Consider the following 25,396-nt stretch of genomic DNA (forward strand, 5'->3'; position numbering starts at 1 on the left):
TTTGTACTTGTATGTCCTGCCCTCATTTATTGTTTCTTAAGTGTTTGTAACAGTTCTTGGATGTTGCCCTCACTACATTCTCCTGGAAATCTAGCACCTTCCCCACGTTTCTCCTCCTGGGATTTCTTTCCCGCAGCTCCATCCTTTGATTTGACTGTTTTCTTTCTAGGTCTACTGCCTATCTGCCTACCTGCCTGCCTTCCTTCCTTCCTTCCTTCCTTCCTTCCTTCCTTCCTTCCTTCCTTCCTTCCTTCTTCCCTCCCTCCTTATTTCTTTTCTTTCTGGCTAAGTATAGGGGTAGGAAGTTGGTGAGAGAGGTTCTGAGCTCCAGGGTATAGTGTGTATATGAGCCTTGTTTCATACACAGATTTACAATTAATTCTTCTGTTTTAGGTCCTGCATGTCATCCTGCATGTCATCCTTATCTCCATCCTACTTGATATCTGTGTCACAGGCTTTTCTGGGGTAACATAGAGAAGACTGCCTTTCTTTACACTTGCAGCCTCTTTTTTGTATATTTTCAGTTAGGGCTTCATCACTTTCCATCACTCTTCTTTCAGCTTTCCATTTCCTAGAAATTTGATGACATTTCTCTTGTGCTGATGGCTTCCCTGTCATTCTCTTTATTGTGAGATTTTTAATGCCTTGATTCTCATTTTAATAGTGTCCAGGGCTCATAATTGCTCAGACTGCCATCTTGAACTGGATGTTCTAAAATGACTTCTCAAGTGCCCAGGCTCTTCACAGGGCCTTTTACCAGTCCCGCCTCATCCCCCATGCCCTTGTCATTCTTGTTTCCCTTTGTGCAACTGCTGTGACTTCTTTCCAGAAGCCCAGTCCTATTCCTACTACCAGGCCAGTGTATAGTTGACCCTTGAACAACATAGGTGTGAACTACATGGGCCCATTTATGTGTGTATTTTTTTCCATAAATACAGTACAGCACTGTTTGTGTATTTTCTCTTGTTTATGATTTTCTTAATAAGAAAATGTCTAACATTTTCTTTTCTCTAGCTTACTTTATTATAAGAATAAAATCTATAATTCGTGAAACATACAAACTATGTGTTAATCGACTATTATGAGTAAGTCTTCCGGTCAACAGTAGGCTATCAGTATTTAAGTTTTTGGGGAGTCAGAAGTTAATATACAGATTTTTGACTGCACATGGGGTCAGCACTGCTACCCCGCACATTGTTCAAGGGTCAACTGTAGTATTTAAAACCGCCTTTGTACCTCCCTCACTGAGGATGATCCTAGTTGCCCTGCAGCGCTACGGACGGGAGTCCTAGTTCTGATCTCTGGGTCCCAGATTTGTCCTGAAGACATGACTTCTCCTGCCTCTTATGCCCCAGACTCCTGGGACTTCACTTCTGCTTTCTTTCTGTTTCTAGCAACTTCGTCTTGTGTTGGCCTCTTCTCTTTGCCCATTGGTAGTCTCACGAGTCAACCAGAGCATAGCACACCTCCCAGATGATCATGGCCAGTGTGCCCCAGCCACCATCTCAGATTCCCTGTTACTGTGGACCATCTGTGTCACTGGGCCCTCACTACTTTCTCCTGGAAATCTAGCTGCAAGTTGCTGTCTGTTTGTCCGCTGAGGTGGCCACTTCTTTGAACACTTCCTTGTCCTCCTGGTTGCCCTTCCTGCTTTTCATTCAGTCCGCCTCCAACTGTGCTCTGACCTAACACATCTTCTGTCATTAGGCACCATCTTCTCTCCACTTATTGCTTGCTTGGGCTGCTGCAAGGAAAACAGAGATACTTGGTACTTTCATCTCTTCACGTATCACCCTCCAATTCTCCAATTCCTACAATCTAATATATCCTCAGTGGGGGCAATATCATCCCTAACAGGATAGAAATTGGTTTTTGGGAGCTGAAAAAATTTACTCTTTTTGTGTCTACAGCACAGATACATCACACAGTACATGAACAGATAAGCAGCATATCTGTGGTATTAAAATTTCACGGGCAGTGGGCATTAGGAAAAAAATGTCTATGAAAATCCCTTGTGTGTTGGGGGGCAATAATTTTTTTTATAATTCATATTTTATTTTATTTTTTGGGGGTCTCTTTCTTTAAACTTTACTTCTTTATTTTTTTTTGTTATGTTCAGTTAGCCGCTGTATAGTACATCCTTAGTTTTTGATGTAGTGTTCAACGATTCATTAGTTGCGTATAACACCCAGTGCTCCTTACCACACGTGCCCTCCTTAATACCCATCACCCGGTTACCCCCTCCCCCCACCCCCTTCCCCTCTGAAACCCTCAGTTTGTTTCCCGGGGTCCACAGCCTCTCACGGTTCGTCTGGGGGCCAATAATTCTTTAAAAAGGTTAAGAAACACTGCTATGATCTTGGCCAGTTTACTTCTCAGGTACCATTTTCATTGTTTGCACTTAGCCAGAAACCTTCAGTAGTCCCCACGGTCAACATGATAAAGCCAGAATTTCTTGTTCTGTAGTTTGCTGCCCTTCATACTTTGTTCCCAATCATCTTTCCAGGGCTAGCTCTCACTGGTGTTTCTACGTAAATCCTCTCTAGCCTCCTAACCACAGCCCTTGCTTTCTTACTTTGCTGTTGCCAGTCTCCTACCCGAATGCCTTTCCCTCATCTCTTCCCTATGAAAATCCATTCAGATTTCAAGGTCCAGAAAAACTCCAGCTCTGTCTTTAAGTCTTTCCTAACCACTTCAGGCAAAAGCAACCTCCCTTTCTTTTATGTTTCAGTAGTTTATCTTACCTATATCATGAAGTAGATGGGAATTTATTATTTTGTGATTTTAATCTACTTAGATCTCTCCCCCAATAGCTGTCTTATACTAGCCTTATTCTAGCCTTATACTCTGCTCTAGTTAGAATAGTCCATGTGCAGTTGGCACTGTTACTTTTTTTGTAATTGATTTAATCATTTCTAATTTTGATTAACAATAAAAGCCCAAATATATATACTGGAGGAAGACATAATAGGAGAAACTTTGTTGATAGTGTGAAGAAATAGATTTACGTGCTTTTTCTCTTTATCTTTCTAATTAATAAACTAAATACGTTTGTCAATGAGCAGAACAGTGTGTGGCAGACATAAACTAAAAGCTTTACAGAAGCCATAGGTCATGGTATTGTCATTTCTCACTGTTAAAAAAATTGATTATAATAGCTAACCTGGAGTTGTTGTTTGCAGTCAAGTAGTTTTAGATATCATGAGAACTTTAAGAAGCTTCAGATAGTGATTGATACTGAGACTCATCTCTCTTTGTGGAGAACAATTATTTCTGCTTAAGAACTTACAGTCTGGTGGGAGATCTCCACTGATGGGCATGACCTGAAGACCCTACCCAGTTCCATCTTTGATACTGGGCCAGGTTGAACTGGATTGCCCACATGAAGACTAGACTTGTGTAAGAGTACCAGAGAGAGGGAAAGAGAGAGAGAGACAGAGAGAGACAGAGAGAGGAAGAAAAGAAATAGAGAGGGGAAAGGAAAAAGAAGAGATATTGATTGAGCTTCAATAAACTTGTAGAATTTTTATATCTAAAAATTTCAAACAGAATTATTTTCTTATAGCATAGTTAAGTTTTATATCATTAAAAAAACATAAAGTTGTGTTTTTCAATACATACTGGGTGGGGACATCCACCAAAACATGCTTAGGATGTTAGAGACTTTTATCTTGTCTGGAGGAAGTAAAGATCAAGGCTTTTATTTTGGAGGATCCTGGAGGCTGGGATATATCTCAGATGGGCCTCAGTGGAAGGGATGCTGGCAAGGGAAATCCCAGGGGGCAGCAGTGGATCTATGAATGGGGGGTTCTGGCAGTCATCTGCTCATATGAATCCTGTATGTAAGGAGGTACATAATATATCTCAGTAGGGTAATGATTAAGAGCATGGCTCCTGAGCTAGACTGCCTGACTTAGAATTCCTTCTCCACCATCTACTAGCTATCTGACTCTGAGTACGTCACTTGATTTCTCTGACCAATTTCCTCATGTGTAAAATGAGAATGATAGGTGTGTACTTTATTGAGAATTACATGAGTTAATACTTATAAAGATATACCTGGGCAGAGTAAGTTCTCAAGCATGAAGGTTTTTTTATTCCCTGCCTCTAGTGCTACGGGTGGCATGTAGAAATCGTGATATTAAATATTTGCTAAATAATAAATGTGGCACCACCTGTGAGAGGAATGAACTAAACCTTTTGTGAGTCTTTGGAGAATGACGATGCAAAGATCCAGATCCTAATAGCTCTTTATTAAACGATAATCTTAAATAAAATTACTAGGTTTTTTTTTTCAAAATTTTATTTTATTTATTTGAGAGAGAGAGAGTGAGTGAGTGAGAGAGAGCACGAACCGGGGGAGCGGCAAGCAGAGGGAGAAGCGGGCTCCCCGCTGAGCAAGGAGCCCGATGCGGGGCTCCATCCCAGGACCCCGGGGTCATGATCTGAGCTGAAGGCAGCTGCTTAACCCACTGAGCCACCCAGGTACCCCTAAAATGACTAGTTTTTATTTATTAAAGTCTATTGCTAGGTTCTATTTTATGTATATGTGACAAGGGGAATCATTAGTTGTTTCTTGTTTTTCCTTGGTGATGGTTTTGCTGCTGAACGCTCACTAGGAAAGAACAAAGTTTTCATTTCTTCATCCCAACCTAGAAAGGGAAGGCTGGGATTTGTGTTTCTCCAGGTTTAAGCTGTGAGGAGCATCTGTTTCATGTGTTTTCAGCATGAAGGAGGCAGAGATGGAAGTGGGATGGCGAGATATGCAGGATCAGTCCTGAGCGGGAAGGCTGCCTTTCAGAAGATGGAGGTGAGAAAGGCCGTATGGAGGGTGAGGACCGAAGGGGCCTTCTTGAGGGATTGGGCCTATGCTCTGCTCCTTGGTCCCAGGAGGTGCCCTGGAACGTGGCAATGCCTTTGATGGGGCAGCTGATGGAGGGCAGTAGAGGATGAGGGTTAGGGATGTGCTGCCGCTGCTGCTTCAAACCAACCACCTAAACAGCATTGTTCAGGAGAATTAGGATGACTGATCACCACAGAAATCCTTAAAACGTTTGTTTGTTTTTTTTTTTTTTTGGTATCGTGTAAGCCCCACTAGTTTCTTGTGTGATATCAATGGAGGGGGAGTGGTTTACAAAGCATGATGAAATTTGAAATTCTTATCAGTATGAAAGATGGGGGGATTTAAATTCACACATTTAATTTGATTTAAGAAAAAGAGAATAGCATGAAATTTCTGCCCCTTAGTGTTGTGGGGCACATTTGAAGCCTCTACAGTATACGGTTCAGCTGATGATTAGCTGAAGCTGGACATAAATGGAAGATTTTAAAACTGTTTTTGATACTGGACATTGCTTTGTAAATTTGCAGTTTTAAGGTGTATATTCACAGATTATTTTCTGCTTAGAAAGTTGCTATTTGTGTAAGCTATTATTAAGGCAGACCGTCTGGAACATGCCATAGTGATTTAACAGAGTGTTGTAGTGTTTGCTAGGTGGTTGACTTGAAGGGGCATCTCTAGAACATTCCCCATCCCCTATTGCCCTCCATCAGCTGCTATATCAAAGGACTTGCCACATTCCAGCGTACTTCATGGGAACTGAAAGTGGGGTACAGTCTCAAGGCTGTCAAGAAGAATTTTCCTCTATCCCTACCCTTCTGTGTGCTCACCTCATCTTCCTCTCCCCTAGGCATGAAAATATATGGCACTCATATTTAAAATATAAAAATACAATTTAGCATCAAATTAGCTAAATATAAAAATGACTAATTTTCTTTTTTTAAATTTTTTTTAAAGATTTTATTTATTCACTCATGAGAAACAGAGGGAGAGAGAGAGAGAAGCAGAGGGAGAAGCAGGCTCCCAAGGAGCAGGGAGCCCGATGCGGGACTCGATCCCAGGACCCTGGGATCACGACCTGAGCCGCAGGCAGACGCCCAACCATCCAAGCCACCCAGGCACCCAAAAATGACTAATCTTCAATTTCTATATTTACAAGAGAGATATAATCTAGAAAAGATGTAACATGACTCACGGATGTATGTGCCAGAAACAGAGCCTGGTCTGTAGCGGGCACCCAATGACTGCTTGTTGAATTAATGAACCATAATACCTATGTATTTTATATAGTCTCTATATAGATACTTATAGGAGACAGCATGAGAAAATGCAATGAGTGTGGGCTTTGTTGTGAGAGGAAAGAGATTGAAGTTCTGACTCTTCTTGGACAAATCACTTATCTTTAAGATGGTATTAATAAGACCTACTGTATAGAATTGCTATGAGGATTAAATAAGAAGACATAAGTAACACATTTAACAAAGTGAATAGAATGTAGTTACTATTCAATAAGTATTTTCTGATGGTTAGGGTAAATAATCCTAGCTGCTGTAACATACAAACCCACTATTCTCAGATACTTAACTTTATAAAATTCATCCCTTCCTCATTTCCAGATGAGTATTTCTGGGTGCGTGGTATTCAGTGTGATCATTTTGGAACTAAGGTTTCTTCCATCTGGTGACGTCGTCCTACTCTGTGTCCCTGGAGTTATCTCCATTCAGCCAATGGATGGGGAGAGAGGAAGCAGGATGAAGGGCGGGACGCTTTAGTGACATACATAACTGTCTCCACGTCCCAGGGGCTAAAAGTCTGTTATGGATCCAGCTATAATGAAGACTAGTTAATATAATCTTGTGTGCTCAGAAGAGGAAATGTGTTTGGTGAGCATCTGGTCAGTCTCTGCTACAACTTTATTCCCCTCTCCTCTTCTATTTTTCCTCTCTTAAACTATAGTGGTATTTTAATTTTTATTTATTATTAATTACTACTAAGTCTAATGCTGTTTCTTTTTGAAGGTCTAATTCATTTAGTCATTTCTTGTACATGATAAGCCTTTTTTGTACTTGACTAGACTCTAGGGCAAAGTTTGCATCAAAACCCTTGAAGAAGTTTAAAGGGTCTTAGGGGGAGAGGGAGGGAGGGAAGGACTGAGGGAGAGTGAGAGAGAGAGAGAGAGAGAACAAGTGAGAGCGCGAGTGTGCATGAGAGCATGAGCACGTATTTAATGCTGGCAAGGAGGAGGTGAAACATGCACTCCCATTGACTCCTGATTAATACCACCCTTCTGGAGAGAAATTTGACTTTAAAATATTTATACTATTTGACATAGTGTTTCTATTTTGGGGATACGACCTAAGGAAATGCTTTGAAACATAGATAAAAATTCTTATGTGTAAAATGTTAACCATAACATTACTTGTAGTACAAATAATTGGGAACAATCTAAGCGAGAACCCTAGAGGGATGGTTAAATAAGTTACAGTACATACATATAATGAAATGTGGTGCAGCAATCAGATTTCTAAATAACTCCCAGGAACAAGAGAAAATACACTGCAATGTTAAACGATGAAAGTAGAACATACAATTCTAGAGTTACTATAATTCCACCATAGAAAGAAAACATTCAAGAAATATACTGGATATAACCAATATGTCTATGTAGAGTAGAATGGATAAATTAAAAATTTCTATGTCATGCAGTGGATTATTATACAACAATGAAAATAAATGAACTCCAGCTACATTCAATAATGTGGATTAATCTGGCATACATATTGTTGAGTGAAAACATCAAGATATAAAATATGATTTAATTTATATAAAGTTTAAAAACGGACAAAATTAAAATCAAATTTTTGGTAATATATATACTTAGGTGATAAAATTATAATGAAAAGCAACAGAAATAATCACAAAAGTTAAGTTGGTCATTACTTATGGGGGAAGAAGAAGGTGATAATTGGGGAAAGATGTTTGGGAGATTCTGAAGTGATGGTAATTTTCCATTTCTTGGCCTGGATGATGGTTACTGGCAGTTTGTTTTATAATTATTTCTCAAAGTCTGCATTTACATTATGTGCACTTATACACAGGTGTTATATTTCACAATAAAAATATTGGAAATACTAGAAAGAAAATAAACTCATAAAAGTATTATTTAATGGTAAAATTATAGTTGTTTTTTGTCTTTGTATCTTACTCTATTTTCCAAATTTCCTACAATGTACACACCTTCCTTTTATCATCAGAGACCCCATCAGCTAAGGCCAGTGAGAAAATCATTGCTGGATTTACCTCCTTGCAGGTGAAAATAACTAGTCTAAGTCTAAGAGTTCAAATGGGATTTTAGAAAACACTTACGGAAGGAAATGCCAGGTAAAGATGGGTTTCCTGCTAGTCAAACAAATGAGCTAACCTCATTTCAGGGTGGTGAGACCCAGAACATGCAGAATGCACAGTCTACTAGTTTACGTTCTTTCCTTGCAAGTAGCAGAAATGAACTCAGGTTGCCTTAGATATCGCTTAGTTTGATTTAACATGAGGGTAAGCAAAAATCCAGCTACTTCTGTCTTAAGCAATTTGGACATTCATTATCTCAAGTAACAAGAAGTCCAGAAGTTCTGGAGCTGGCTAATTTTTCTCCTCTTATGTATTGCCATTACTATGATTCCATTCCAACAACTCCGTCTCTTTGTCTTTTTTTTTTTTTTTTTTAAGAGAGAGAGACACACACACACAGAAAGAGGGAGACCGTGTGTGCCAGTAGGGGGAGGTACAGAGGGAGAGGGAATCCCAAGCAGTTCCACACCCAGCATGGAGCCTACCATGGGGCTTGATCCCACAACTCAGAGATCATGACCTGAGCCGAAATTAAGAGTCTGATGCTAAACTGACTGAGCCACCCAAGTGCCCTATGACTTTTTGTCTTTAAGTCCAAATTTACAAATATTTGAGGGGCCCAGCTGGTGTAAGTTGATCATTCCTGAAAGCATATTATAGCTAAGTCGCAGAGCAACAAGGAACAGACAACTGGGAACCCACCTCCATAGGGAGCCAGCCAAGAGGTGTGTAGTATATTAACATTTCATATCTGGTGAAGAGGAAGGGGAGAAGGGATATCCATTCCATGTTTTAATAATCATCTTTTTTTTTTTTGATTTTTCAGTATTCCTGTATTTCGGTAACTTCTCTGACACTATGTGATGTTAAGGAACTATGTATTTTATGACCACACTTAATCCTTCCTCTAGGCAGTGAGCGTGGCTCAGGAGGGAGTCCATACATGACTTCCAAGCAATGTTAGTCAACACCCTTTTAAAATTTTAATATGGATCCTGGGGGAAAACAGGTTACTTATCTTTTCTCTGAATTCGTGTGCTGAGATTACCATTTAAACCAGGATCTGCTGGCGTCTATCATTACCAGTGAATGGAAGAAAGCCTGCTGAGAATAAAGCCAACACAAAAAAGAGCAGAGCAGAGATGGAGTAGGTAAAAGTCCTGATGAAGTGTTCTAAGCAATTTGATCCATTCCTGCCTAAAGCTACATCAACTCTGCTTAAGCTAGTTTCTTTCATAGTAACCATGAGAGCTGATCAACATACATTTTCTCTTTCATTCTGTGTCAATGCAAAAGAAAATGGAGAAAGTATGAAGTGGGTGTGAGGTCAGCTATATGCATGAAAGTCCCAATAAGAAAGCAATTTGTTTTCCCTATTGCTAGCTCTATTAAGGGAATAGCATCATACAGTATTTAGCTAATGCAAATCTAACTGAGAGAAAGAGAAATATTGGGGGGAAGGGCTTTGGGTGATTCCACATAACATTACCTGTAAGACTTCTTTACCTGTAATGGGAAAGGGTGGGGAGATCCATTCCCTTGTGCTCTCATAGCCTGAGCACCTCACCACAGTGAATCTGATTCTAATGTTCAATAACACATACTTTTCATAAAACATGGTTCCACATGAAGAAATAGCAGTTTGTTCCAAAGCTCTAAAAAATTGCCTGCTTGAAAGAGAGAACTTTATCAGACCTTGATATGAAGTGCTTTAAAAAATGCTAAGCTGAAAAAACAAGTGTTGGATAAGATGTTAGTGAGGCATTTTGGTTGCAAAATTAAATCACAAAGATGAATCGATTGAAAACAACACATTTCTACAAAGGCCTCTTGCTTTCAGATCTCTTGCTTAAGGAGGTGAAGAGGAATTCAAAGCCAACTAAGGTAGGTACAAATGTTTTACAATCTGCTTTAACCTCAGGATACATAACACTTTAATTATTTTTTAAAGATTTATTTATTTATTTATTTATTTAAAGATTTTATTTATTTATTTAACAGATAGAAACAGCGAGAGAGGGAACACAAGCTCGAGGAGTGGGAGGCAGAGGAGAAGCAGGCTTCCCGCCGAGCAGGGAGCCTGATGCAGGGCTCGATCCCAGGACCCCGGGATCATGACCTGAGCCGAAGGCAGACGCTTAACGACTGAGCCACCCAGGCGCCCCAAGACTTATTTATTTATTTGAGAGAGAGAGTGTGCGCACGCGCTCTCACACATGTGTGCACTTGTGGGAACGGGGACGGGGTATAGGGAGACCGAGAGAGAATCTCGAGCAGACTCTCCGCTGAGCGTGGAGCCCACAGCAGGGCTCCATCTCACAACCCTGAGATCATGACCTGAGTCAAAATCAAGAGTTGTACCCTTAACCAACTGAGCCACCCAGGCATCTTGCATAACACTTTATAATTTAGTTATCCATCTAAGCACATATATCTTATATCTTATGCGATTGTGATTTAAGGAGTATTCAATGTTATTCTTGTGATTTTTGCCCTGTTTACTGAAGATTAGCCATAGTTCCTCTCTGACTTGAAAGACATCAGGAACTTTTTCTGAGCATAAAATTTCCATTTCCTTATTATGAAAACAATATTTTATAATTATAAAATAATAGGATCATATTTTAGAAGATTAAGGATAGAAAGAAAGGAAAAATACCACTCTAACAACTAACGTGTACTGTTTCAAAATTATCTTTCCTTCTCTTTGTTGAGGTCTCCCAGGGGATTCCAATGTACAGAAACCCTCTTCTCTACTTGGTTCTGATCAAGTTAGTAAATTACAACAAAAATTAAGGCAGAAGAGGTCCAAAAGTTACCTGTATTGCTGGCATAGGGACTCTAGGCCTACCACATGCGTTTGCTAATATGGAACCCCAGAATTAGGCAGATGAACCAGCAGTATGGGATGGAGGAAGCCTCCCCAGGAAGGGGATGTATCCCTTGGTGTGTCAGAGGAGCATCACTAAATTGAAGCCAAGACAGGACCGAGGGTGGTCCAAGCCAAGCACACTCAGTTATTTTTCTGAAACCTAGCAATCAGTTAATTCACTCTGCTTCTCCAGGACCAGTGTGAGTAAAGGGAAGAGGGGGGAAGTTAATAGGGGAGCTTAGAGAAAAATCCTCCTTATGGAAAATGTGAGTAGAAAAGGCAACACCTTTTCTTTTTACAAGTAAACAAACAAACAACAGGAACAACAACAAAAAACCCCCACAAAAACCAGTGTGTGTAGTATTCCAAAACTCCAGGAGAACAATTCCTTGGTTGTAATGGAGATATGATTATTATGTCAAGAAATATGCACCGAAAGCAGTTAACATAGCAGGACTGAGACTGCTCTCTTTAAAAAAGGCCCGCTTGCAAGATTGGCCTCTGGTTACCCTCTGGGAACCTGGGTTTTGAGAGGGTTCCCATGATGCCTACAACTGATAAGAATTGTTCACTGTGCCTAAACTGTATAATGTGGTTTATGTTGAACACCTGCTTTTCTTCTGGGAGTCTGAAATTTTGGTACATGCTAGGCAGAGAGGGCCAAATGCATGGTTAGCTTTATGATGAAAGGCAGCAGTGTTTCCTGCAGGACACATCCATCATCGAAGTTGAAGACTTGGAGGTAATGAAAGACCAAGGCAGGTTGCAGTTCATCTAAATGGGTTCCAGCTCAGCCTCAACAATCCCCCACAGCCTCTGAGTGTCCCTTGATGTTCTTGCTGGGTATGCTGAGAATACAAGTCTCTTCCTACCTGGGCACCTCTCAGGGTTGTGCTTGTTTACTGTGAGCAATCTTGAGGATTAGATAATATTTTACTCTGGGATAAAGAACAGACTTGCTTACTGCTTACTGTATGTGCTTACTTTGGTGAATTCTCTAAATTCAGGGTTTCTCAACTGTGATGCAATTTCCCTGTAGGTGCAGTATCTATCTGAGTACCTCTGTGTTGCACCCATAGGACTTGGGGGCGAGAGGAACTGAGACAAGCATGATGTTTCTGCTGCTTGCTGTACTGTGAGTAGAAGTATTTTCTCTCTGACTTGGAGTATAGTGTTTCTGCCAGAATCCTTATTAGCTGAAAGTAGGTTAAAATCTTAGACTCTGACGGCAGGTTCTAGTTTGTCCTTGCTTCCGCCACTTCATGTTCATTTTCTCTTCTCAGCTGCCTGCCCTGTGAACTTTAGGCACCAGACATAGAAACAACAGACTAACATAGATTGAATTTTGCCCACACCCCAACCCTCTTCCACTTGAGTAACTATCAACTTAATCTGTTTTCTGTATCTATGAGGGTTTTTTTTTAGTATTGTTTTGTTTGTTTGTTTTTAGATGACACATATAAGTGAAATCATATGGTATTTGTCTTTGACTTATTTCACTTAATGTAATACCGTCTAGGTCCATCCATGTTGTTGCAGATGGCAAGACTTCGTTCTTCTTTATGGCTGAGTAGTATTCCAGTGTGTATGTGTGTGTGTGTGTGTGTGTGTGTGTGTGTGTACACAGCACATCTTTATCCATTCATCCATCAGTGGACACTTACATAATTTCCGTGTGTTGGCTATTGTAAATAATGCTGCTACAAACATGGGGGTGCAGATATCTCTTCAACATAGTGTTTTCATTTCCTTTGGATATATTGCCTGAAGTGGAATTGCTGAATCATATAGTTTTATTTTTAATTTTTTGAGGAATTATTTTCCCTAGTGACAGTACCAATTTACAATCCCACCAACAGTGCACAAGAGTTCCCTTTTCTCCACATCCTCACCAGCATTTGTTATCTCTTGTCTTTTTTTTAAAGATTTTATTTATTTGGGAGAGATAGCGAGAGAGGGAACACAACCAGGGGGGAGTGGGAGAGGGAGAAGCAGACCCCCTGCTGAGCAGAGAGCTCGCAGTGGGGCTCAACCCCAGGATCCCAGGATCATGACCTGAACCTAAGGCAGGTGCTTAACTGACTGAGCCACCCAGGCGCCCCTCTCTTGTCTTTTGGTTTGTTTTGAGGCTCCCTAATGATCAGTGCTGTTGAGTACTTTCTCATGTACCTGTTGGTCATTTGTATAACTTCTTTGGAAAAATGTATATTCATTTCCTTTGCCTGTGTTTTAATCAGGTTTTTTTTTTTTTTTTTTGCTATCAAGTTGTATGAGTTCTTCATATATCTTGGGTGATACTAACCACTTATCAGATATATGGTTTGCAAATAATTTTTCCCATTTCATATGTTGTCTTTTTGTTTTGTTTATTTTTTTTGCTATGCAGATGCTTTTTAGTCTGATGTAGTCCCCTATGTTTATTTTTTATTCTGTTGCTTGTGCTTTAGATGTTACATTCAAAATATCATTGCCAAGACCTATGTCAAAAAGCTTTTTATTCTCCTGTGTTTTCATCTAGGAGTTTTATGGTTTTCAGGCTTACATTTAAGTCTTTTTGAGTTAATCCATTTTGAGATAATCTTTGTGAGTGGTGTAGGGTGGTAGGGAGACTGTATCATATTAAGGGAAGACTGTATCCCAGCAGGTGTATGCAGGCCATAGATATGGAGTCTAGAAATAGATGGTTATTAAAAGTCAAGAAAAATGAATGGTAGATATTAGAGACTTCGCTTAACAATCTTGAATTGAGAAGGAAAAGGACCTAGGAAGGAGAATCTAATAGTAGTAGCAAGGTGGACCACCTGTCTTAGAGAGATTAGGTCACTAGGGAGGTGCCTAAAACAGGGTAAGGGATAGTGACTAGAATTGGGGCTAAAAGGAACTGGGCTTGGTGGCAAGATTGGCCTGATACTGAATGTCAAAGTTCAGCTTTTCCCAGAGTGCCAAGGTCTGGATTGTACTTAGAGATGGAAAGGGGAGAGCCAGCAAGTAGGTCAAGTGGTTCTGGGTATGGGGAAAAGAAGCCTGCAGATTAGATGCAGAGACCCCAGTCTGAAAAAGCAATGCACCTGCCATTAGTCATGCTAATGTAAATAATGTTATGTTGTTGCTGCAGCTTTATTCCGTAAAGTGTATTGTACATCAGAGACCTGGGTTTTATAATTCTCTTCTCTTTTCTTCTCTTCTCTCCCCTTCTTTCCCTTCTTTTGTCTGTTTTTTTTTTTGTTTTTTTGTTTTTTTTTTTTTTTTTGGTGTGACTATATGTAGCAACCTGATACCCAAACAGAATAAGAAAAGTAGAACTGCGTAGGGTCTCTAAATCGTGCTTGTGGTGATGAGAAAGGCCCTGGGCCTTCTACCCACCTAGACTATCTCAGGTGGTCCTATTACATTAACTACTCCACAGATGCAGGTTATATTTCTACTCGGACTTTGCCAGTGAGGTTGGAGGCAGATCCACCTGCCTACTTGTTCTCACTGCCCCTTCCCTTGAAACCTGCTCCTTTCTCAGTATTTTCCAACTGAGTAAATGCCATTCATCCTGGTCTATAATCATTCTCCACAGAACAGCCTAAGTGATCTTTTAAAGAACAATTACATTATGGCACTTTGCTATTTTAAAACCTTCCAGAAGCTTCTCCTACAATTAGAATAAAATAGTCCTGCCAAAACGCTTGTTTTGAAAAAGGGATAGATATATTTGAGCACAGTGAGTTTCACATTTGCTAATGTGAAACACCAGATGAATGCAGAAACTGACCCAGTGAATGGAGCACGCATGCACACACCTCAAACCATCCCCCACCCAGCTACCTCAGTTCATTGTGGGTTATGGGCCACACCTCTCCACACCAGGTATTGCTGCTTTCCGCTGGATTTCAGATAACCCTCCTTCCACCACCCAAAACTCAGAGCTGCAGCCCTTCTGATGCCCGCTTCCATGAGCAAGCTTCAGGTATATAGTTACCTGTCATTAATCATTAAAAATGTGCAAAAATGTGCTGTTTTGTTAGGTTTTAATCAGTTTTTAAAGTGTCACAAAATTTTTAAGTGCTTTACCTTTAGCCCTGTATTTTCCCTTAAAACCTGTGGTTTTTATTGTGTGATTTGGCGTAGCAGAGTGGTTTTTAGAAGTGTATATGTTTTGGGGCTCCTGGGTGGCTCTGTCGGTTAAGCATCTGCCTTCAGCTCAGGTCATGATCTCAGGGTCCTGGGATCGAACCCCACATCGGGCTCCATGTTCAGCAGGGAATCTGCTTCTCCCTCTGCCCCTCCTCTGCTTGTGCTTTCTTTCTCCGTTTCTCAAATAAATAAATAAAATCTTTAAAAAATGCATATGTCTTATTATAGCAGAAATAACCACACAAATTTCTTGCTTCTAAGGACCTCATGTTGGCCTCTGCTTGTCTCTCTCACCTCATCTCATACCACCCTTTTGGCTCACGGTGCTTCAAGCACTCAGGCACATCTCAACTCAGGGTCTCTGAGAGACTTGTTCTTTCTGTCTGGGAACTTATTCTTTCAGTTCTTGTCATGACTGGTTCCATCCGTCATATTTTAACCTCAATTTTACATTTTCAGATTGGCCTTTGCCAACCACTTTATCTGATAAGCCTCCCCCCTTCCATCTCCCTTTGATAGCTCTAACAGATTAACTTGTTTATTCCTTTTGGTAAACCTATCATAATCTAAAAATACCTGAAGCATTTTATTATTTTTCTTCTTACTAAAATGCAAGATATTTGAGGATACTTCTTTATGTATCTTCATACATACAAACCATGCATTTGTCTAAGGGATAATTCCATCATGTTAGGTGCAAATATGGAGTTCTTTCTGTTGCTGTATGAAAGTTCAAATATATGTGGAAAGAGTGGGAATGGGTGCTGAGTAGCCAAAGGGGTAGATTGCACTGGTTATTCAGCTATTATATCTTAAGTCCAAACTCACATTGAATCTCTGCTTTGTGGTATCAGGGCTGGATTCTGTTAACCAGATTTTTTTGCCAGTTGGCTCTTGGACTCTGACAAAAGGGGGCACTAGAGAGAACTGCAAAGTTGGAGGAGAAAGAAGAAAAAGGTCCTACTTACTTGCTGTCAAATTGGGTTCTTGCTAATATCACAAGAGTCTCATTTCTTTAATCTATCACTGACACTTTATTTTTATAGAAGCAATTGAATCCAGTTTGCAGATTTTCCAGCCTTTGAAGAACTATGTCTCGTTATGCCCACTGGGGACACTAAAGCTGCCATTAAGTATCCCTTCTGAGAAGTCTGACTCTATGCCCCATGGAGTTCCTCCTCCAGATTCAGAGACACCTGCTCCAGTTAAGGAATATTCCCTTTTCTGAGTATTTGCTGTATGAGGCTTCTTGTCCAAAGTTCTAATTCTAATAGTTCCAACATCTTCTCTTTATTTTCCTAACTTCCTGCAGTTGTTAGTTTTGACACCTTATTCTTCTTTATTTTTCTGTTTTCAGTTCTCCAGTTAAGAAATATTACCTAGTTCAATTCTTTATATTAAACCCTTTCTTTAAAAATAATGTATGCAATATTCTTTGTCTCCTAACAAAGATCAGCATATAAAAACAATAGAGGCATACTTGCTTTATTGTACTTTGCTTTATTGTGCTTTGCAGACATTGCTTTTTTTTTTAAATACAGATCGAAGGTTTGTAGTAATCCCACATTGAGCAAGTTTATCAGTGCCAATTTTAAAAAAGATTTATTTATTTGAGAGGGAGAGAGAGAGAGTGAGTGAGTGTGGGAGAGAGTATGGGGAGCAGAGGGAGAGAATCTTCAAGTAGACTCCCCGCTGAGCATGGAGCCCCATTTGGGGCTCGATCTCAGGACCCATGAAATCATAACCTGAGCCGAAACTGACTGAGCTACCCAGCTGCCCCATCACTGCCATTTTTCCAACAGTATTTGTTCCACTTTGTATCACATTTTGGTAATTCTCACAATATTTCAAACTTTTAAATTATTATATTTGTTATGGCAATCTACAATTAGTGATCTTTGATGTTACTGTTGTAATAAAATTAGATCAGTTAATAATTCTACCATGGCCTGTAAGTGTTCAAATAAAAGGTAGAGTCACAATTGTCTCAGTTTAAATTGAAAGCTAGAAATCATTAAGCTTAGTGGAGAAGGCATGTCGAAAGCCAAGGCAGGCTGAAAACTAGGTCTTTTGCACCAGTTAGCCAAGTTGTGAATGCAAAAGAAAAGTTCTTGAAGGAAATTAAAAGTACTACCCTAGTGAATACATGGACACATGAATGATAAGAAAGTGAAACAGCCTTATTGCTGGTACGGAGAAAGCTTTAGTGGTCTGCATAGATCAAACCAGCCACAACATTTCCTTAAGACAAAGCCTAACCCATAGCAGGGTCCTCACTCTCTTCAATTCTATGAAGGCTGAGAAAGGTGGAGAAGCTGCAGAGGAGTCTGAAGCTAGCAGAAGTTGGTTCATAAGGTTTAAGGAAGGAAGTCGTCTCCATGACATAGAAGTCCAAGGTGAAGCAGCAAGTTATCCAGAAGTTCTGGCTAAGGTAATTAATGAAGATGGCTACACTTAAACAAAGACTTTCCAATGTCAATGAAATAGCTTTCTATTGGAAGAAGATACCATCTAGGACTTTCCTAGCCAGAGAGGATATGCCTGGCTTCAAAGCTTCAAAAGACAGGTTGACTCTCTTGTTAGGAGCTAATGTAGGTGTTAACTTTAAATTGAAGCCAGTGCTTATTTATCATTCCAAAAATCCCAGGGCTCTTGAGAATTACGCTAAATCTCCTCTGCCTGTGCTCTATAAATGGAACAATAAAACCTGGATGACAGAACATCTGTTTACAACATGGTTTACTGATTATTTTAAGCCAACTGTTGAGACCCACTTCTCAGAAAAAAAGAGGCCTTTCGAAATTGTTCTGCTCATTGGCAATGCACCTCATCACCCAAGAGCTCTGATGGGGATGGACAGCAATAGTAATGTTGTTTTCAGGCCTGCTAACACAATATCCGTTCTGCAATGGATCAAGTAGTAATGTCAACTTTCAAGTCTTATTATTTAAAAAATACATTTTGTAAGGCCCTACCTGCCATAGATAGTGATTGCTCTGATGGATCTGAAAAAAGTAAATGGAAAACCTTCTGCAAAGGAATCAGCATTCTAGATGCCATTAAGGATATTTTTGATTCATGGGAAGAAGTCAAAATATCAACACTCACAGGACTTTGGAAGAAGTTGATTCCAACCCTCATGGATGACTTTGAGGGGTTCAAGACCTCAGTGGAGGAAGTGACTGCAGATGTGGTGGAAATAGCAAGAGAACTAGAATTAGAAGTGGAGCCTGAAGATGTGAATGATTTGCTGCAATTTCAGGATAAAACTTGAATGGATGAGGAGTTGCTTCTTATGGATGAGCAAAGAAAGTAGTTTCTTGAAAAAATCTACTGCTGGTGAAGATGCTATGAAGAGTGTCGAAGTGACAACAAAGGATTTAGAATATTCCATAAACTTAGTTGATAGAGCAGCAGCAGGGTTTGAGAGGATGAACTCCAATTTTTTAAAGTTCTACTGTGGGTAAAATACTATCAAATAGCATCACATGCCACAGAGAAATCATTTATAAAAAAAGAGTTTGATTGATGCAGCAAACTTCATTGTTGTCTTTATTTTAAGAGATTGCCTCAACCACCCCAGCTTTCAGCAACTACCAGCCTGATCAGCAGCCATCAACATCAAGGCAAGACTCTCCAACAGCAAAAAGATCACAACTTGCTGAAAGCTCAGATGAAGGTTAACCTTTCTTAGCAATAAAGCATTTTTAAATTAAGGTATGTACATTGTGGGGTTTTTTTTGACATAATATTTCATGCTTAATAGACTACATATAGTGTAAACATTTATATGCACTGGGAAACCAAAAAGTTCATTTGACTTGCTTTATTGCTTTAAGTAAATGGTCTGAACCAAACTTGCAATATCTCCAAAGTATGCCTATACTGTATTCACTGATTTTTAACACTAAGTAGACTTCTTTAAAAATTCAAAAACATTAATTTACCAGTTTTCGTGAATTTATGTTACTCATAAACCATTTGTCATTCTCTGTACATGCATCTTCCCTTTGTTCATGGCTTGGAGATATGTGCTATTCATTATCACCTGGTTTCCAAGCAAAAGAGAATTTTAATTGATACAGTTGGTCTGAGATCTGTTTAACCTTTCAGATTGTCCAAATGAAATCATTCAAAATGAACTGAATTAGATTTAGACATATGCTGATTTATATCAAGCAAGAAACACACTAATCTAATATATTGCTGAACTTGGTTTTTGTTTTTGTTCTTTTAGACCAAATAGAATAAAACATGTAAGTTGCTTCTGAGAAGTCAGGCTAACTGATCACCGTTGTTTGAAACTCAGGAACGAAAAAGGTTTTGTGCTGTATTGGCTTCACCTTGATCAGCATTGTTAAAGAAAAAGTAGTACAAGAGAACCAAAGCATACACAGTGATAAGTACACAAACTAGGCCCACATGATGGCAGGTAGGGAAGCCCATGACTGTGGCTTACTCCCAGTTCACCCCATTTCATAGACTATGGTAGTAAGACTATTCCAGTCCCTCCATCACTGATGGGCTGAGGCTTCAGACATTGTCATCTTGAGTTTGGGTAGGAGCTGTCAGAGATTTCATCTGTAAGGGTCCAGGAAAGGTATATGATTGCAATTATTTTTTCCCCCACTCTTGAGTTATCTTTTCATTCTCTTTTATATGCAGAAGTTTTAATTTTGATGAAATCCAATGTATCTAGTTTTTTTTTGTTGTTTGTTTTCTGCACTTTTGGGTCTAGAGCCTGGTTTTGAAGCTGGGTTGGCTTATTCTAAAACTCAGACCACCACTCAAATCCCACCTTCAAGTGTAGGAGGGCAATATAAATTAATTTTGATAGGAAAAAATTCGGTATACTTTAGTAATATAATTAACTTAAGAAGGAAAGCTCCACATGTTCAGGTGGGTTCTTTCAACTCCCTTTTCATTATGAAGGGCATTTGCTTGTGACTTACCCTATAATAATATATGCAAGACTCTGAGAATCTAACAGAATATTCTTACTTAGCTCTACTAGCCCCACAAGCCCTGTCAGCCAATTGGGAATTGCAAACACTTTCTCATAGAAGAAATCTTGAAAACCAATGGTTTAAATAAGACAAGGAGCTTGCTTTTTTCTTACTTAGCATGAAGGCTGGAATTAGCCAGTCTTGGACCAGGTAGGTGACTCCATAATTTCATCAGAAACCAGGCTTCTCCCTTCCTTTTTCTCTGTCATTAACTTGTGGCTTCATTTTCAAAATCATTCCATAATCGGGGTGCCTGGCTGGCTTAGTTCATAGAACAGGTGACTCTTGATCTTGGCGGCTGGGAGTTCAAGCCCTACCTTGGGGCTTTTACTTTAAAAGAAAAAAAAAAAAGGTCATTCCATGATCACAAAGGGGCTCTAGCTATTGAATCTACGTTTTAGAAGGATGAAAGGGGAAAAATAAAAATGACATGCCTTCTAGATGAATCAGACCTGCTTAAAGAACTTTTCTAGAAGCCCCATCCAATGATCTGTGTTTATATACCACAGATCACATCAGCAAGGGATGCTGGGAGATATGGTACAGTAATTAATTTTTAGCTAAGCTTATTGCTGCTGTTATGTTTCTGGTGCTTTGTATAAAATTTGGACCTCCCAAATTATTATTTGTAGGCTATTGATACCTTTTTTTTTTCTTTTTTTGGTATGAAGGGATATTCAACAGCTTTCCGGAAGCCTCTCACCAAAGAAAGCTATTTGTTTCAGCCATTCTTGATAAGCCTCAAATAACATGTCTTCAGATAATAGTGCAGTCTATTTTCTGCTATGTCACCCCCAAAATTCAGTGATTTTGTTGTAAGAAAGGGAGAATCGATATTGGGTAGACAATTAGGTGTTTTTTTTTTTTTTTAAACACCTCCTGGATGGAGAACAATGTCGACTCAGCTTTCTCATTCATTTCTCTAGCCACATTACAAAAACGTTACTTTCCTTCTCTTTTTGTTATCAAATTGCCTTTTTCAAATCAATTTCTACATTTTCTACCACAATGTACAATGTACAGATTGTCTTTAAAATCAATTTTCCTTTTTTTTTCAGTCAAAATGACACATAGGGTACTCAATTGTTTTTTGTTTTCCCTTCCTCTTTAATCATTCCTGAATCAATCCCGAATTCTCTAGGTCAGTCAACTAACTGCAGGTTGATGGGATTCTCAATACTAGTGCCTTACGCCCAAAATGTAGGTCTATAAGAACTCCAACTCAGTGTAAAAGGAAGAATAGTGAATTTCAAGAAGAGAATTGCCTCTTGATTTTTAAATATCTGTTAAGGTTCAGAAAGCAGAAATTTCTTTTTGTGCTTTCAAGTTTGGCAGAAGTCTAAATAACGGCTCAAAAAAGTCTTGTTTTCCACTTGCTCAGCATTCTCTCCAGTTCAGTGTGCCTACTCGTTTGCACTAATACACTCAGATCAGTTCTAATTTGAAAAATTCTAGTCCTGGGCAAGAATGACACAAATACCCCACTCGTAAGGTCTTGGTCATAGCACCAAACTCTACTCTTTTTATGGTACTCTGTGACTGTTCCTTTACATCGGGAGCAAATACTTTCTGTCCCAGAGTCCTAGAAAGAGTTCTTGGGCAATTGCTTCTCTGTCTAATATACTGAGTTATTGTCTTTTGTTGTCTGACTCAAATTTCTGCCTTTGTTTCTTTGAACTCATTGTACCCAACTCTTATTCTCTGATTTTCTTGAATTTTATCTGTGATGAAAAACCTTGACCTGATTTTCATATGAATTACATATGTTTGGTTTTGTTGGATATTTAATTATTGTGTATTTATATTGAGGTTTTTTTCCCTCAATACATTTTCTAGGTCAGAGCCCTAAGTGAACCTGAACCTGTATGTGGTGATTTCATGATTGCTTATTGTTATTTTTAAGATCAGTTAGCTATTGTTTTTTGTTTTGGTTTGATTTTCAACTTTAACTTGGACCAGAGAAAATGGATTAAAGCAAAAGTGTAGTACATTTTTGTAGACTTCCTAATTTTGGGGCCTCTTTAAGACTTTTCAACTTTTTTTCTTTCTGTAGGTTTTACATCTCTTTTCTAGTATGTTTTAATTATCTTGGCAAACAGGCCATAACATGACAATGTCTTTTGTAAGAATTCCTTCATCCTAACCTTCTGTTTTTCTAACACTTATTTGTCTTTTAAATCTCTGAAGCACTTTGACAAGGTTTCCACATATTGAAACTGACTCTGTAAGGACACAACCATATTCCTTTTCCTTTTTAGAGTTAGTAGTTTAACTTTATTTTTTATTGTAGTAAGAACACTTAACATGAGATCTACCCTGTCTCAGCAAATTTTAAGTGTACCATAGAGTATTATTAACTATATGGACGATGTTATGTACCAGATACTTAGAAATTCAACATCTTATGTAACCCAAACTTGATACCCCTTGAATAGCAACTCCCTATTTTTCCCTCCTCGAAGCCTCTGGCAACTACTGTTCTACTCTCTGTTTTATATACCTCATGTAAGTGGTATCATGCAGCATTTGTCCTATGACAGCTTATTTCACCTAGCACAATTTCCTCAGGGCTCATCCATGTTGTCACATATGGTAGGATATCCTCTTCTTCCTCCTCCATTTTTTTTTAATGAGGTAAAATTGGTATATAACATTATATAGTTTCAGGCATAAAACATTATAATTCAGCGTTTGTATGTACTACACAGTGACCACCACTGAAAGTCTACTTACCATCCATCACCATAAGATTAACCCCCTTCACCCACTGTGCCCACCTCCGACCTCTTTCCGCTCTAGTAACCACCAATCTGTTCTCTGTCTTTGAGTTTTTATTTTGTTTTGTATGCTTATATTGTTTCTTTCAGATTGTACATATGAGTAAAATCATGTGATATTTGTTTTTCTTCATCTGACTTAGTTAGCATGATACCTTCAGGGTACATTCATGCTGTTGCAAATGGTAAGATTTTATTCTTTTTTATAGATGATAGGAAGTATTCCATTTTGTGTGTGTGTGTGTGTGTATATATACAGCCATCTTTATCCATTCATCCACTGATGCACATTTAGGTTGTTTCCCTTTCTTGGCTATTGTAAATAATATTGCAATGAACATAGGAGTCCATATATCTTTTCAAATCAGCATGTTTATATTCTTCAGATAAGTATTCAGATATGGAATGGCTGGATCGCATCATAATGCTATGCTCATACAGGAATCTCTATATTGTTTTCAGTGGTAGCTGCACCAATTTATATTCCCACCAACAATAAACAAGGATTCCGTTTCTCCACCTTACTCTCTACCACTTTTTTTTTTTAATAATAGCCATTCTAATAGATGTGAAGTGATAGCTCATTATGGTTTTGGTTTGCATTTCCCTAATAATTAGTGATGTTGGACATCTTTTCATGTTCCTGTTGGCCATATGTTTATCATCTTTGGAAAATGTCGATTCAAATCCTCTGCTCATTTTTTAATTGGGTTGTTTGTATTTTTGTTGTTCTCGAGTTGTATGAGTTCTTTATATATTGTATATTAATTACTTGCTTGTCAGATATGATTTTCAAAACTTTTATGCCATTCAGGAAGTTGCTTTTTCATTTCAATGATGGTTTTTTTCTCTGTGCAGAAACTTTTTTAATGCAATCCCATTTGTTCATTTTTACTTTTGTTTCCCCATGTCCTTGGGGTCAGATCCAAGAAACTATTACTAAGACTGATGTTAAGGAGCTTACTGCCTATGTTTTCTTCTAAGAATTTTATGGTTTCAGACCTTACATTAAAGTTTTTCATACATTTTAAGTTAATTTTTGCATCTGGCATAAGATAGTGGTCTAGTTTCATTCTTTTGCATGTGGCTGTCCAGTTTTCTCAGCTGTCTAGTTTTCTCAGCATTTATTGAGTGGACTGTCCTTTTTCCATTAAATGTTCTTGGCTCTTTTGTTGTAAATTAAGTATCCATATATGTGTGGGTTTAATTATAGGCTCTCAATTTCATTTCATTGCTCTTTTTTTAATGCCAATACCATAGTTTTATAATTATTATAACTTTAGTGTAGTTTTAAATCAGGGAGCATAGTATCTCCAGCTCTGTTCTTTGTCTTAAGATTGTTTTGACTATTCAGGGTCTTTTGTGGTTCCATACAAATTTTAGGATTATGCTAGTTCTGTGAAAAATGCCATTGGAATTTTGATAGGATTGCACTGAATCCATATATTGTTTTGGGTAGTAAGGACATTTTAACAATTTATTATTTTTTTTTTTAGTCTATGAGCATGGAATATCTTTCCATTTACTTCTGTTATCTTCAATTTCTTTCATCAGATTTTTCTAGTTTTCAGTGTACATGTCTTTTACCTCCTTGGTTAAATGGATGCCTGTTTGGCTCAGTTGGTTAAGCATGTGCCTTCGGCTTAGGTCATGATCCCAGGGTTCTGGGATCAAGCCCTGCACCAGGCTCCCTGCTCAGTGGGAAGCCTGCTTCTTCCTCTTCTGCTCCCCCTGCTTGTGTTCTCTCACTCTATCAAATAAATAAATAAAATCCTAACAAAATTTATTCCTAGGTATTTTATTCTTTTTTGATATAATTGTAAATGGGATTGTTTTCTTAATTTATCTTCCTGATAATTCATTATTAGTTTCTAGGAATGCCACAGATTTTTCTTTGTTGATTTTGTATCCTGCTACTTTACTGCATTTATTTACTAGTTTGAACTTTTTTTTTTTGGTGGAGTTTTTGGGTTTTCTATATATAGTATCATGTCATCTGCAAAGAGTAAGAGTTTTACTTCTTTCTTTCTGATTTGGATGCCTTTTTCTTTTTCTTACCTAATTGCTGTGGCTAGGACTTCTAATACTATATTGAAGAGAAGTGGTGAGAGCGGGCATCTTAGTCTTGTTACTAATCTTAGAGGAAAAGCTTTCCACTAAAGTTTACATTAAAGATGAAAAAAAAAAAGCTTTCCACTTTTCACCATTGAATATGATGTTAGCTGTGGGCTTGATATATATGGCCTTTATTATGTTGAGGTATGTTCCCTGTAAACCTACTTTGTGGGAGTTTTTGTTATCAAAGAATGTTGACTTTGTCAAATGCTTTTTCTGCATCTATTGAGATTATCATATGGTTTTTATCCGTTCTCTTATTAATGTGATGTATCATATTGATTTGTGATTATCAAACCACCTTGGCATCCCTGGAATA

At 38.6% G+C, this 25,396-nt stretch overlaps 1 protein-coding gene across 1 annotated transcript in view; it reads left to right on the forward strand.

The window, feature by feature from the left end:
* Positions 1–11,738: 11,738 nt before the first annotated feature.
* Positions 11,739–25,396, forward strand: part of LOC114208211 (uncharacterized) — a 215,854-nt gene continuing 202,196 nt past the window's right edge. Inside the window, exons 1-2 of the mRNA XM_088021056.1 lie at positions 11,739–11,799; positions 12,137–12,192. Coding sequence (XP_087877182.1) covers positions 12,167–12,192 — 26 coding nt within the window. The 5' untranslated portion in view covers positions 11,739–11,799; positions 12,137–12,166. The remainder of the gene's footprint in view (positions 11,800–12,136; positions 12,193–25,396) is intronic.

Source organism: Eumetopias jubatus, unplaced genomic scaffold (genome assembly GCF_037043125.1).
Source record: "Eumetopias jubatus isolate StellerSeaLion01/CBP00866 unplaced genomic scaffold, mEumJub1_p1.0 scaffold_2, whole genome shotgun sequence".
In the NCBI taxonomy this organism is placed as follows: Eukaryota; Metazoa; Chordata; class Mammalia; order Carnivora; family Otariidae; genus Eumetopias; species Eumetopias jubatus.